Source organism: Hermetia illucens, chromosome 5 (assembly GCF_905115235.1).
Source record: "Hermetia illucens chromosome 5, iHerIll2.2.curated.20191125, whole genome shotgun sequence".
In the NCBI taxonomy this organism is placed as follows: Eukaryota; Metazoa; Arthropoda; class Insecta; order Diptera; family Stratiomyidae; genus Hermetia; species Hermetia illucens.
In genome coordinates this window covers 106444925-106459347 of record NC_051853.1, presented here as the reverse complement: position 1 = coordinate 106459347, position 14423 = coordinate 106444925, and the positions used below count along the sequence as shown (strand labels likewise).

The following is a 14423-nucleotide window of genomic DNA, read 5'->3' as shown; positions in this document are numbered from 1 at the left end:
TTGTTCATTCTTTTTCTTTATTATATAAGTTTAACAGGTTTTCACTTGAGGATATTTATAGATGACATGACATGACAATGTGGTTTTGAACAAAACCATCGAGACTCCAAAATGATTTTCACATTTTAATATAAGAATGGATGTAAACTAGAACAAAATGATTCATATGATAATAATCACATCCAGTAGACTAGCAAAAAAAAGTTTTCTTTCTCTCTCTCTTTTTTATGGAATAGAAGCAGCCGAAAGGGTAGGTAATTTCAGTCGTTCAGAGCCGTATAAATAGATCTCATGACGGTAAATATACAATTAGTTGGTTTTCGCAAATCGATTGGAATAGAATATACTTCTTGTGTTAGGTTTTGGTGTGCCTTTTCTTTTAGGTAGCCCATTGCCAGTGGTTAATCTTAATACCAACGAAAGTACAAACAATTTAGCGTTTAATCTCGTGCTACCTGATAACAATACAGCGCAAGTGACATTATCTTTTCGACTTATGACTGTTAGTACAGTTTCAACAGAAACGAACACGTCGTTTCAAAATGATGCCGATGTTGCTATTTCATCATCATCATGGCTGACGTCGACGTCACCAACAACAACAACAACAGAACCGTCTAGAAGATATGTTACAGTCGATGAAGCAATAGAAGGATTTCGGCAAGCTTTGAATTATCGAGAGCGAAAATATTTTTTACAGGCACTTTAAATTAGAGTTCGATGATGACAAAATTTTAACAGTTCGATGTACATATGATAGCAACTATTCCATGCGCTCACTGAAAATCGCATGTTATGAATACCATGAGTTCGAAACCGAAAGAATACTCAGTAATGGCGAGGTTGAGTATATAAAACAGGCAGATCCAGACTATAGGAGCAATATAGAATTTCTGGACTTGAAGAAAATGAAGCAAACCTATTCTATGAGTATTGCTTGAACCGCGAACCTGTGCGCAACGAATTAAAAAAAATGACGACGACGACGGCGAATAAAAACAACATCGATGTGGACGACGACCTTCAACGTTCTATTGAGGAGTTGAAACAATTTTTTTGTACCAACAGATTGCTAATTCTTTCGGAGCACTTTAACCAATTTATAAGCAGCTATACGTTTTTGAAACCATACGCTGAAATGTCGCAGAAAGTCAGCCAATTTGGAAAACATTACGTGAGCTGCCCGTGGGCATATGACGATGCAAAATGCGGACCAGACACTTGTGAATGTTATAGTGTTCGTAGGAGAATAAATGAAATGAAAAACCTTGTTCAGTTTTACAAAAGAGTAACTAATAAATAAATTTTATTCTTCAATCAAAATTACAGTGTTTCATTGTGAATCTTAATATATCATATCCTTGGTATTTATCCAGGAATTGTGTTTCGTTGAGAACCCTAGCCACTTCACAAACGCTTGGTTACCATTCCTTTTCAATATTTTTTCCACAAGATAAATTGACGGATGCTCAGCTTTCAATAGTTCAGGCTCATAAAAACCACCTTCAATTTTATTTCCTTCGTAATCTTCTAATAGATATGTAACGGGATTGGTAATACGAATTTCGCGAATCTTGAAAATTTCCGTGGTCCAATTGGGTGTGTAGCCCTTTTCAAATACATGCTTGTATTTACTGATTCGAACATGATCACCCACATTATATTTAAATGGACCCATCACCTTAATGTTGTTGTATACGGTAGACAGGAGTAATTTTTCATTGGAACTATTCACAGCAGACGGAGCCATTTTAATTGTTCGGTGTTTTTTATTATTGTAGGCGTCAACTATATCATCGACTTGATTGATCCACTTGTAGTTTCCATTCATACTAAACTCTTTCCACATCATATTCTTTAGGGTACGATTGAATCGTTCAACAATTGATGCCTTAAGTGGACTATACGTGGAATAATGGTTTATTTGATATTTTGTCATAACATTTTTGAAATGTTTGTTGTAGAATTCTTTTCCGTCGTCTGTTTGTAGGTTTTTAGGAATGCGTCCTCGTTGGAGAATCTGTTCAATTGCTATAGCAACTTCTTTGCCCGTTTTTGTTTTGATGGAAGCCGTCCACGCAAACTTGGAAAACGTGTCGATGATCGTAAGAAGGAAACGGAACCCCGTATTGTCGCTAACATATGCTCCCATTTCAACTAAATCGGCCTGCCACAAGTCATCCAAACCTTTAATTATGACTGGTCGTCGGTTAAAATTTTTTTTAGCTGACCTATGTAATTCGTTTACTACTTGCCGTTTGCTCATTTTAGAATGAACTGAATTTCGTAATATGATTGATAGTTGTATTTGTTGTTTTTAAGGTATGACTTTGAACTGTCATCATCATCATCATCATAGTTTTGTAAGTTCGTCGATTTCAAGTTGAATTTGTCTGTCTATATATTCTTTGAGTTTCTCAATGTTAAGATCAACGTAGTTCTTTGTAGAAGCATCAGCATCCTCAACGGGTTCTCCAAGATTCTTGAGTTGTTTGAATTTGATGTTGTAATCACCGCTTTCCGTTTTATTAAATCCCGCACCATGCAAACCTTGTAGACCATCCTTACCAGGTTTTCCTTCTGGACCTCGGGGACCCGAGGCCCCCTGCTGACCTATAGGACCTTGAGGACCTTGAGGACCTGGGGGTCCTTGAAGTCCTTGCAAACCACGTTTTCCTCCTCCAGTATCGTTTGAAAATCGACCAAATTTATCAACACCCATTTAATAAATGATGTGAGCTGCGTGTTTATTCTATTATTTGTGATTCTTTCAATTCTTCAATGATTGATATAATTTCATTGTTATGATTATTGTGACCGGCTTGCTATGACGCAATGAGTAACCGCAATCGACTTACTAGTTCATTGGGATCATCCCAATATATATAGTCAATTTGTTTGTTAGACGTTTCCATTAAATTAGGGTTTTTGCATTTAATATTAGGGGTTCGTGTTAACCCTTTTCCTTCTTTTCTATTTAACAATTTAGAAATTATTCTTGTATATTTAAAGCTTCGATTTCCATTGACTTGACTGCTACTGTCATAAGAACGCCTGTGGGCATTAGAGTGTAGAAGAATACTTTTATAATTCTCTAAATCATCGTCGGAATATATTGTTTCATCTGGATACTTCATAAAAAGCAGTTCATATAAACCCCGACTTCCAATGTAAGATTTTTCATCTACAATTATATGATTATCATCGATTGCGAAATCTGAATTTCCTATTTTCCACTGATTTCCATCACTGTCATCCCTATATACCCCATAAATACTGTCAATTACAGATGATTGATTTACATAGATATCTAGATATTGCCTAGCAACATCTGAAAAATGATTTTGCTTCAGGTATTCTCCCAGATATTCTTGCCCTTCCGGAGTGGCAACATATTGGCGAACAGCTTTTGTAGAAGACTTAGGAGTTTCAAAAATGTGTTCATTTTCTTCATAGACACGATCTCTCTTTAATTCCTCATCTTTACATTTAATACGAGCTGATGAAGACTCTTCTTTAAACTCTTGTTTTTTTATGTCTTGTTCCTGCAATACTTTAGCTTTCTTAACAAATTCTTTGAGGGGTTCCGTGATGGGCTTAAATGTTTCTTCCAACTGAATCTCTGTTCCGGCTTTGTTAGCTTTCAGCTGTTGATATTTTTTCCTTATTGAATCGGTTGTCTTTACAATATCTCTGAGCAACTGTTTGTCAAGCTTTGTTCTTTTCATTGTTTATGGAATCAGCAACGGATGCAATTGGTCAAATTTCGAAATATATCTAAAATGTTTTGAAATATTCTTTCAATAGGTTTTAGTTTGATTTTGAACTGATTTTTGCAGCACCTAAATCGCTTTGTTTCTTTTTTGAATTGTTTGGAACTGTCCTCACTGTTGCTGCACTCAAACCGTATTGAACTGTTATCGAACTGTATTGAACAGCTATTGAGCTGCATCAAACTGATCCTTTGAACTGCTTTGAACTGTTCCTGAACTGATTTTAACTGCTTTGAACTGCTCCTGGACTGCTTTGAACTGCTTCTGAACTGCTTCTGAACTGCTTTTGAACTGCTTCTGAACTGCTTTGAACTGCTTTGAACTGCTCCTAGACTGCTAAGTTGGTAATGATGCTTTTAATAGATGGGGGGTTCTTTCCATACTGAGGATTTGCTTTTATAGTATTATGAATATATCGAATCCCTTTCGATATCGGCCCTTCTCTAAAGAACTGTCTTTATCAATTACACAGAATCCATATTTATCATTCCAACATTCAGCACAAATGGTTCTAAACTGTTCGAAAGTCATGTCGGTGTTTACGTGATCATTGTAAATGTGTCTTAAATTCATATCATCCTGTTTGAATATAATCAAAAAATTTGCGTTATCTCGAATAAGGTGTTTCGGTATTCTTGTATATGTTTGACACAGATAAAAGCTATCAATATTATGATGTCGTCCCATACAGAAATATGATCGAATATTCTCTTGTTTCTCGCTGGCAATATCATCGAAAATGAAAACAGAGTCAGATTTGGCTTCTTCAGGCGAAATCACTTCACTATTATTTGAGAATGTATAGAAGCCCAATCCGGAAATAGCTTTAACAGCCTGCTTCAAATGTTCATATTTGGGTTGATGTAATGATTTCGAGTAGATGTAAATATTTTCAAATTTTATACCATTTGGATGCTTCAATAGAGAAAGCATAACGTTAGTCTTGCCGCAGTTAGAAGGACCCGTAATAATATCCCGAATATTATTAGGCAATAAATTGCTGTGTTTAGCTATACAGCTTTCATTTGTAATGTCGGGGTTTTCCACCACCAACCTTTGTTGTTGTTGTATAAACCGCATTATCAGTGCAACTAAACAACCAGACTGAAAGTAATTACGTTGTTGCAAAAAGTGTTATAGTCTGCGAGAGTTGTTGAACCGAGCAGGATTATACGCATACATAGACGCAAAGAGAACGGTCACTATAAAATGATTGATCATAAAAATAAATATACTAGTACAACACGAAAAGCGGTGAAAGGAAGAGGTGTGATTAATACCCTGATCAATAAATTTCCAATTGAACTGCATCTACCTGGTTATCAATACTGTGGTCCTGGTACAAAACTAAGCGAGCGGCTTGCTAGAGGTGATCCAGGAATAAACTTATTGGATCAAGCCTGTAAAGAGCATGATATTGGATATTCAAAATTTAAAGAAACGGCTGATCGTCATATATTAGATAAAATATTAGCTGAAAAGGCATGGCAACGAGTCAGATCAGCAGACGCAGGATTGTCAGAACGAGCTAACGCACTACTTGTAACCAACATGATAAAAGCTAAAGTAAAATTAGGAATGGGAATGCAGAATAAACCGAAATTTGGAACAATTGTTTCCAAAGTCCGAAGGATTGTCAAAAGAAAGAAACCCGACACAATGAAAGCGAGTATTAAAGTAGCCTTAGCTGCTGCAAAGAATATAACAAAGGGACGGAAGAAGACTCTCAAGACTCCAAGATAATACCCATTCCTAAAGTTGGTGGAGTTCTACCTTTTCTAGTTCCTCTTTTCGCAGGATTATCTGCTATTGGTGCTTTATCAGGTGGAGCTGCGGGAATAGCGAAAGCTGTTAATGATGCTACCAATGCCAAAAAGACCTTAGAAGAAAAACAGCGTCATAACCAAAAAATGGAGGAGATAACATTAGGCCGAGGATTGCATTTAAAACCGTACAGAAAAGGATTAGGGTTGTTTTTGAATCCTGCTTCAAAAAAACTTTTAAAAACGCTACCCAAGAGAGCATTAAATGAGAATGATTTAAAGAGATTCGCCAGATTCTTGTCAAACTTCAGAGGAGTTTTCATGCGAAATAATTTACCGAGGGGAGCTGCAAAGCAAAACGAATGTGGTATTGTAAATCTGGATAATATGCAGGGTTCTGGTACTCATTGGGTAGCATACAAAAAACAGAATCGATATGTGGAATACTTTGATAGTTTTGGAAATTTACCTCCACCGAAAGAGCTAATAGATTATCTAGGTTCTAATATAAAATACAACTACAATGCATATCAAAGCTACGACTCATATAACTGTGGACATTTATGTTTGAAATTTTTGTACAACCTTTTGTAAATATATATATATATATATAAATACTTTTAAAACTGAAAATCAATCATTGTTTTATATGCTGCCATGGCACTTACATTAACTCTAAGTGGAAATTCATCCATTCTTACAACTGAATATTTTCCACCAATCGATTTACAAGGTGGTTACGTATGCGGACTTGTTGATTTTCAAACATATAATTCTATACCTAACGTGGTTGAAAAAAATAATTTATTTCACATTGGGAAGCACATTATAGAAATACCCATTGGATCGTACGAAATTGATGATATTGCCAACTATCTGTATAAAGAATCTGCGAAGATCAATGACAAAATAATTCTTTTAATACAGGCTAATAATAATACACTCAAAAGTGAAATAAAATCAAATGCTCCAATTTACTTCAATGAAGAAAGGTCCATTGGTCAATTGTTGGGATTCGCTAAACGAGAATTGAAAATCAATGAAAAACATACTTCTGATCTACCTGTGAGTATAAGTAAAGTGAACGTAATACGGATTGAGTGTAACATAGTTGGAAATTCTTACATCAATAATATTCCCTCACACACAATCCATGAATTCTCACCTGAAGTAGGACCAGGTTATAAAATAGTGGAGGTTCCTAGTAACGTCATTTATTTACCGGTAAGCCTTAAACGAATAAGCACGCTAACTCTTAAGCTGATTGATCAAAACGGAGATATAATAAACTTCAAAGGGGAAACAATAACGATTAGACTTCATTTGAAGCCTCAGGATGCTGCTATATAACGATGATAAATACCTGCCCGATAATGTAGATAGAACCAGTTCAATCAGAAAAATCGAACGAGCTAGACCGCGATTAACATTGCAAAATAAACAGTATCTAAAGTTATTGGGATTCAAATTGAAACAAAAATAATGAGCGATATCCTGAACGTTACACGTAAAATCAGTTTTGATAATAGTATATCAAAAATCGAATACCATAGCTACTCTCCATTCTTATCATCATACAACTCCAGTGATGAAATCCGAATACCCATACAACAACAGGATTTGTGTATTTTGCCGAGTCAGAGTTTCATTTACATTGAAGGCGCCTTAACTAAAACAGATGGAACAATATCAGCACTAGCTAAATTGACGAATAATAGCGTAGCTTTCCTATTTGATGAGATAAGATATGAACTGAATGGAGTAGAAATCGATCGAAACAAAAATGTGGGAATAACATCGACGTTAAAAAATTATGTATCACTTAATGAAAACGAAAGTAAAATGCTTTATAATGCCGCTTGGTCACCGAACGAATCTATCACACCGTCAAGTGGTTACTTCAACTTTTCTATTCCGCTAAGAAAACTTTTGGGATTTGCCGAGGACTACAAGAAAATTATTGTAAACGCTAAACACGAGCTAATTTTGGTTCGCACAAGAAGCGATGAAAATGCATTTATTTCATCCACTGATAATGTACACATCAAAATTTTTAAACTACAGTGGAAGGTGCCCCATGTTAATCCCGATGGCGTTGAAAAATTGTCAATGTTGAAATATATTGAATCGGGACATCCGATTCAAATAAGCTTTCGAAATTGGGAACTGTACGAATATCCAGTTCTACCCACAACAACAGATCATGTGTGGAATGTGAAAACCACAGGTATATTCGAAAAACCTCGATATGTTATTTTAGCTTTACAGACAAATCGAAAAAATCTCAAAGACAAAGATGCCAGCAAATTTGATCACTGTGATTTAACAAATATCAAAATACATTTAAACTCCGAATCGTATCCTTATGACGATATGAATATTAAATTTTCCCGTGATCGATTCGCTCTTCTCTATGATATGCACTGCAATTTTCAACAATCTTATTACGGTGTACAACCTCAGCCACTACTTTCACGAAGCGAATATAAGGAATCTGCACCAATTATAGTAATTGATTGTTCACGTCAAAATGAATCCATGAAATCTGGCTCAGTGGACATAAGGTTAGACATGAAAACATCTGTAGATATACCTGCCTTAACAACAGCTTACTGCTTGCTCCTACATGATCGTGTGATAGAGTACAACCCACTCACTTCTTCAGTTCAAAAACTTGTATAAAAACTATGGAAACTATAAATGTTAATCCAGTATCACGTTTACATTCTGCACGCAAGCAAACTGCACCATTTCATTACCATGACGACGATTTTCGTTATCGATATGCAAGGATTTAGAGGATGCAACAATACTTTCATCATCAAAGAGTTAGCTGTCGTAAATGTAAACGAAAATTTTCATCGACACTTTATACTGAAACCTCCCTTCAGTTTTTCAACACTATCAAGAGAGCTGCAATCCCAGGCACACTGGGTATACGAAAATCATCATGGATTGAAATGGGAAGGTGGACTAACAACATTTTGGGAAGTGAAAGAATATTTACTTCTAAACATGAAAAATACAACCATCTACGTCAAAGGAACAGAGAAGAACAAGTCGGGAAACCGGAAGCTAGACGCTTCAGGTATGAAAGGTTTTGTGTATTTCGCTTATAAGGAGATTTGGACGTGCATTTGTCCCATTAGCATGTAGCACGTAAAATATGCATATATTATGTATGTGAAAAAAGCCACTTTCAAGTGATATTGACATTCATAGTCTTGAATTTGCAGAGGAGCGCAGATTTGACCTAGTATAACTTTGTTAGTAATAGTGCGATTTTCACCAAATTTGGCAGGATTATGATCTATACTGTAGCCTACATTGCTGCAAAATTTTGTGATTCTAGGGTGAACTTAAGGGGGGTTTTCCTGTCAATTACTAAAAATTATAGTAATATACTATTATTAACTTTATTTGAACAGGTATCGATATGGAGGGTATTTCGGAGCCTAGGCACCATATAGTGGCAGCCTCCTGATTTTTTCCAGATTTTTCGGTTTGGTAGTTCCTGAGAATGGGTTCGTTAAAAAAATGACCACTTTCAACCCCCCGCACTCCCCATCTTTTCAGCAAAAGTCAAAACTAATACCGGCTTCGAAAAGTACTAACCGAGACCTTTAATTTGATACCCCACATGACTATATTTGATGAAAAAAAATTTACACCCCCCTTTTGCATGTATGGGGACCCCCCCTTAAATTCGTCGTAAGAGGATGTAACTTACTATATGCGTGAGCGTTCACAGTTCCCATCTTTCTACCAAATTTGGTGTCAATCGCTATAACCCTCTCCGAGAAAAATGCGTGTGACGGACAGACAGACAGACAGACAGACAGACAGACAGACAGACGGACAGACAGACAGACAGTAAACCGATTTTAATAAGGTTTTGTTTTACAAACAAAACCTTAAAAAATGGCTGGATGATTTGCTGGGAAATATTGCACTAGTATTCAATGTGGAAGATCACAGCTGTCCGAATCTAAAATCACTGAAACAAAATTATCCCGACATGTTACGCTGTAATGCCCACAGCGGATGTTGCGCGCTACAAAACACATTCCTTCTGAAAAAATTTATAACTCAAAATAATAATCAAATGTAATAAAAAGAAGTTTTCATTGTAAATAATAAATTTTGTTTTTTTCTTTATTGTAAGTAATTTTTCTGTGAATAATAATAATAAATGTTCACATCTAAATCTACATTTTCATGGTTTGTTATTATATATGAAGATGGAATTCCAAGTTTTTGGAATTGGCCGCACCGCTGCAACTCAAGGACAACTTCCCTGTATTGAAGTCGTCCAACACATTATCGCTACATTTACTATAGCGCGATGGTAAAAATAGCCGCATAGTACCCTCCAAATCCACGACGATAGTCTGTCCATATCTATAGAAAAAGCAATGAAAAAAAGAACTTGTTAGCAGAAGAAAAGTTTAATTTTAAATTCTAACTTACCTTGTTTCCATTCTCTCGCCTCCAGTGATGTGGTACCGCTTTCCCACTTCCAACTCTGACGTTTTAATATAAATGAGCGGCTTGCAGCCCAATAATTCGTTAATCGAATCCATCCTTTACGGCAACTTTTCACTTATAACAAAATATTTTCACAAATTCCACTATTTATATTAATTTGTCATCCAAACAATTAGCACATGGCACTCAAACGATCACCTCTTATCACAACAACAACAAAGTCAGCCAAGTAAATAAAATCTACAAAAAAAAAAAAAAAACCATCATTTTCAAACTTACTACATATTCACCCACGGTCTAATATTCACTCCCAAATACGTCAACCTGATAAGCAATTCCCCATCACCCAAGCAATACGCACATGACATCCAACAACAACAAAAACGCACGCCGCCCCGCCTCGCCCCGCCCCGGCCCGGAACGAGGCTCCACGAACCCCCGCGGACGACCCCCTACGAACTACGCACCCCTAAAAGTCGCCCCCGGCACGCGCCAAACCGGCCGCCCCAAACCACAACATTTTCATATGAAACTGGATTCGAACATACATGCCGTCTCAAAACCGCAAGATTTTTATATGAAAGTGGATTAGAACATACATATTTATACTACTGACATCGTAAGTAAAATAGCTTTGCAATGGGTTTTCCTCTAAAGACATTTACAACCGTGATAAAACCGTCTATTTTGTTGAGCATTACCGGACAAAACTATGGCGCTGAAAGCAGAGACTTGTAAAGGAGGAAAAATCTCAAAGGAACATCTCACATTTTTTTTGTGGACAAACATGAAGGGTGAGTTGGAAATTCGACTTTTGATAGGAAAATCCAAAAAGCCCAGTTGCTTTAGTATCGATTTTCGGGTAAATGGCAAGCAACTATATAAAAGAACGTGGATGACCCGCCAAATTATGTCTGGATGGCTGATTAATTTTAATAACAGAATACAGCAACAAGGAAGAAATGTTATTTTATTCATGGATAATGCCACATCCAAATTTAGAGTTATCAAATATAAAAACAGTTTTTCTACCGCCAAACTCGACCGCTTCCTGTCAGCCTTTAGACGAAGGGATAATAAAAAACTTTAAAGTGCACTACCGCAAATGTATTTTACGGCACATTTTAGCCCATATTGAAGAGTCAATTTCGGCCAATAATTTGTCTTACAAAATTAACGTTTTTAATGCAATCCAGTGGATATTTTCGTCCATTAAAAATATTAAAAGACAAATAGTAATGTTTCAACGCAACCCAAAACTCTCAAACTGAAATTGGAGAACAGGAGTTAACTCCACTCATAGAAATACTGTAATTCGGCACGGCATCTAGTAAATCCTACGTATCTATTGATGAACCCACATCAACAGGAGAAATATCACTTCAAATTAATGAAATTATTACGGATTGGAACACAATTGCTGAAAACCAAGAGGAGAAAGAATATGAAGAAGAAACGTATGGCAAAAGCTCAAGCACGTACAAGTATTAAGTAATTGCATGCACATACTCTTATTCTCATTAATTTTCAAAATTGGTAATTCTTTAGCAAAAGTTGAGAAAAGCACCAGGAAAGTGGCAACGTCTCATCTTGAGTCATTGCTTCATTTCTAGATAACAAAAAGCGATCCTTCTGGAGTAGAAGCGGTAATGAATTTAAAAGTCAATTTCATTTCATTCAATTCAATTTATCAGTCAATTTATCATTTCTTGGTTCATATACATACGTACAATTACATATTGTCTTTAGTTTAAAATAATGTAAGCAGCCTTTGAATAAAAATTGTTAGCCATGTATAAATATACATATTATTTTATTGTTTTCACCTTCAGTTTGTCACTAGCGGACAGCTTTTATAAGCGGACAAAATTTAATTCCCCTCCTGTGACCGTAGGTGAGAAGTTTTACTATATTATTAATTAACTGAACCAATTTTGTTTTGTGAGCGGTTCTTGATGTCCGATTAAAGAAATTAAACAAGTCGGGAAACCGGAAGCTTGACCCTTCAGGTATAAAAAGTTTTGTGTATTTCTTATATAAAAATATTTGACTGGACATTTATCCCATTAGAACCTAGCACGTAATAGATGCATATATTATGTGACATTCAAAGTCTTGGATTTGCACAAAAGCGACAACTTTGATCTATCATAACTTTGTAAATAATATTTCCACGAAATTTAGTAGGATTATGCTCTTATATCTATCTTCTATCTTATAACGTATAATGCTGCAAAATTTAGTGATTCTAGGATGAATTTAAGGTGGGTTTTGTAGTCAAGTACTAAAAGTTATAATAATATATTATTATTAACTTTATTTGAACAGATATAGGCAATGCGGTCAACATTGCGCTCGCCCGAGATTATTACCCTGATTTCTAAGAATGTGTTCGTGAAAGGATTGATCAATTTCGACCCCTCGCACTAAGTCCAGCGTCGAAAAGTACTAATCGGGACCTTTCATTTGATATCCCACATGAGTATATTTGGTGAAAAAAAAATTGCACCCCTCTTTTGCATATATGGAGACCGCCCTTAGGTTCAACCTAGAATGATGTAATTCACTGATGCGTGAGCGTTCACAATTCAAACTTTTTCACCAAATTTGGTGTCAATCGTTACAACTGTTTCCGAGAAAAACGCATGTGACAGGCAGATAAAAAGGTTTTGTTTTACACAAAACACAGGCAATTCTAAAAACCAACACTAATAGTTTAGAAGGAGAAAACGATGGATGGACTAAAGTTACCAGCAAAAAAGCAAAAGTGCAAACTCGTCCAGATGCGATTATTATCTCCAGTAAGGGCAATCTCTCCTACGCGGAGATACTCAGAAAGGTCAAAGCTGATCCCTGCCTAAAAGATCTGACCGCAAATTTGAACCAAATCCGAAGCAGAAAGAGGATCTCATGTTCGAGCTGAAAAAATCCAGTGTAGGCAAAACTGATGACTTTCGCACTCAAGTTAAAAACTCACTTGGGGAGAATGCCGCAGTGCCTGCCCAAAAACATGAGGTCTACAGACAATATAAGGATCTCGATGAAGTGACACCGAAAGCAGAAATTTGTACTGCTCTGAAGGAACAATTCAAGTTGGAAGAGCTTACCTGCTTACCTGTCTGTTGCTGTTGTTTACGAAAAGCCTATGGCCGTTTAAGAGAGCAAACTTCAGTAAAGAGGTGCTTTAAATTGCCTCATGTTTGGGCACTCCGGGAAGGTATGCATCAGCAGCATTGAACGATCCGATCGATGCTATATATGTATATAGCTGCTACGCCCCACCCCACTATCGTGCTCTCGACGCAAAAGGACAAAGCCCAAAGGTGATTTCTGGGGCCCTAGAGTGGGGAAGCAGAGAATCAAATGCCAGAGAGCGCAGTATATTATTAGAAGCTTTCGCGCAGATGGACATAGTTTTGGCTAACGAAGGTGCTGTAAACACTTTTCAGAAAGAGGGGCCAGGTTCGGTTGAAGATCTGACCTTTATCAGCCCTGCGCTGGCACGTGGTATGTCCTGGTGCGTTAGCGACCGCCACACCCACAGCGAACACCAAGCAATCTTTTTTGATTCTAAAGATCTGGTCCCAAAGATCTATTCAAGATATGTAGATGACATTTTCACCATATTCCGTGAAGACAAAGTGGAGGAGATGCTGGAAATCCTGAATAAGGTACTTCAGGATCTAAGATACACAATCGAGATAGAGAAAATGGAGAACTCCCATTTCTTGATTCGAGAATCATTACAGGGAAGTGGGGATCTTTTTTGATATCTATACAAAGCCTACATACACGCAGTGAACGATTCTAGAAAATTCGAACCACTGCCACTCACATAAAATGGCCCCTTTCCATGCAATGATGCACGGATTGTTCGCCGTGCCCTCAGTTCTAAAAGATTTCTTCCAACCGTCGATTATTGAAAAACTCATGTGGAAAAAAGCGAAGCAGAAAGAAATAAGGACACTGACATCCAGCGTTATTAACGTGGAAGGGGGAAGAAGAATAGGGGGTTACTCTCGATTTCATCGTAACTTGTAAAAACAATGAAGGGGTTAAACATCGACATAGTGCCATCGAGTAGGACTCACCAGCTCAAGAGCAGGCCTTGAATCCAGCGCGATATGTAAAGTGACATGTCCAGATTATGAGAAGCGCTACATAGGACAAACGAAAAGACTGATTTCGGTACCCTGGAGAGAGCACAAGAGAGAAGCAGAATCAGGCAGGAGAAAGAATAAGAACACAACGCTGAAAACAATAATAGCACGGCACATCATTGCGGAGAGACATAACATCACAAGGGATAATGTAGAGATCATCAAGGAATGCGCGAACAGTAGGAAGTTGGGCGCGCAAGAGAGCTTGGCGATTTTAAGGCAGCCAGAACGGAACAGAT

General features: G+C 36.9%; 2 protein-coding genes across 2 annotated transcripts; one reads left to right on the top strand and one right to left on the bottom strand.

Moving 5' to 3' along the window:
• Nucleotides 1-2353: 2353 nt before the first annotated feature.
• LOC119658201 (collagen alpha-1(XXV) chain-like) lies at nucleotides 2354-2722 on the bottom strand. Its single transcript, XM_038065467.1, has one exon. The coding sequence runs from the start codon at nucleotides 2720-2722 to the stop codon at nucleotides 2354-2356; it is 369 nt and encodes a 122-aa protein (XP_037921395.1).
• A 4296-nt stretch (nucleotides 2723-7018) lies between these two features.
• Nucleotides 7019-8218, top strand: LOC119658200. Its single transcript, XM_038065466.1, has one exon. It carries the CDS (start codon nucleotides 7019-7021, stop codon nucleotides 8216-8218), a length of 1200 nt encoding a protein of 399 aa, XP_037921394.1.
• Nucleotides 8219-14423: the final 6205 nt, after the last annotated feature.

Coding starts and splice junctions, on each gene's coding strand:
- LOC119658201 (XM_038065467.1), bottom strand. CDS start 2,722: ATGGGTGTTGATAAATTTGGTCGATTTTCAAACGATACTGGAGGAGGA.
- LOC119658200 (XM_038065466.1), top strand. CDS start 7,019: ATGAGCGATATCCTGAACGTTACACGTAAAATCAGTTTTGATAATAGT.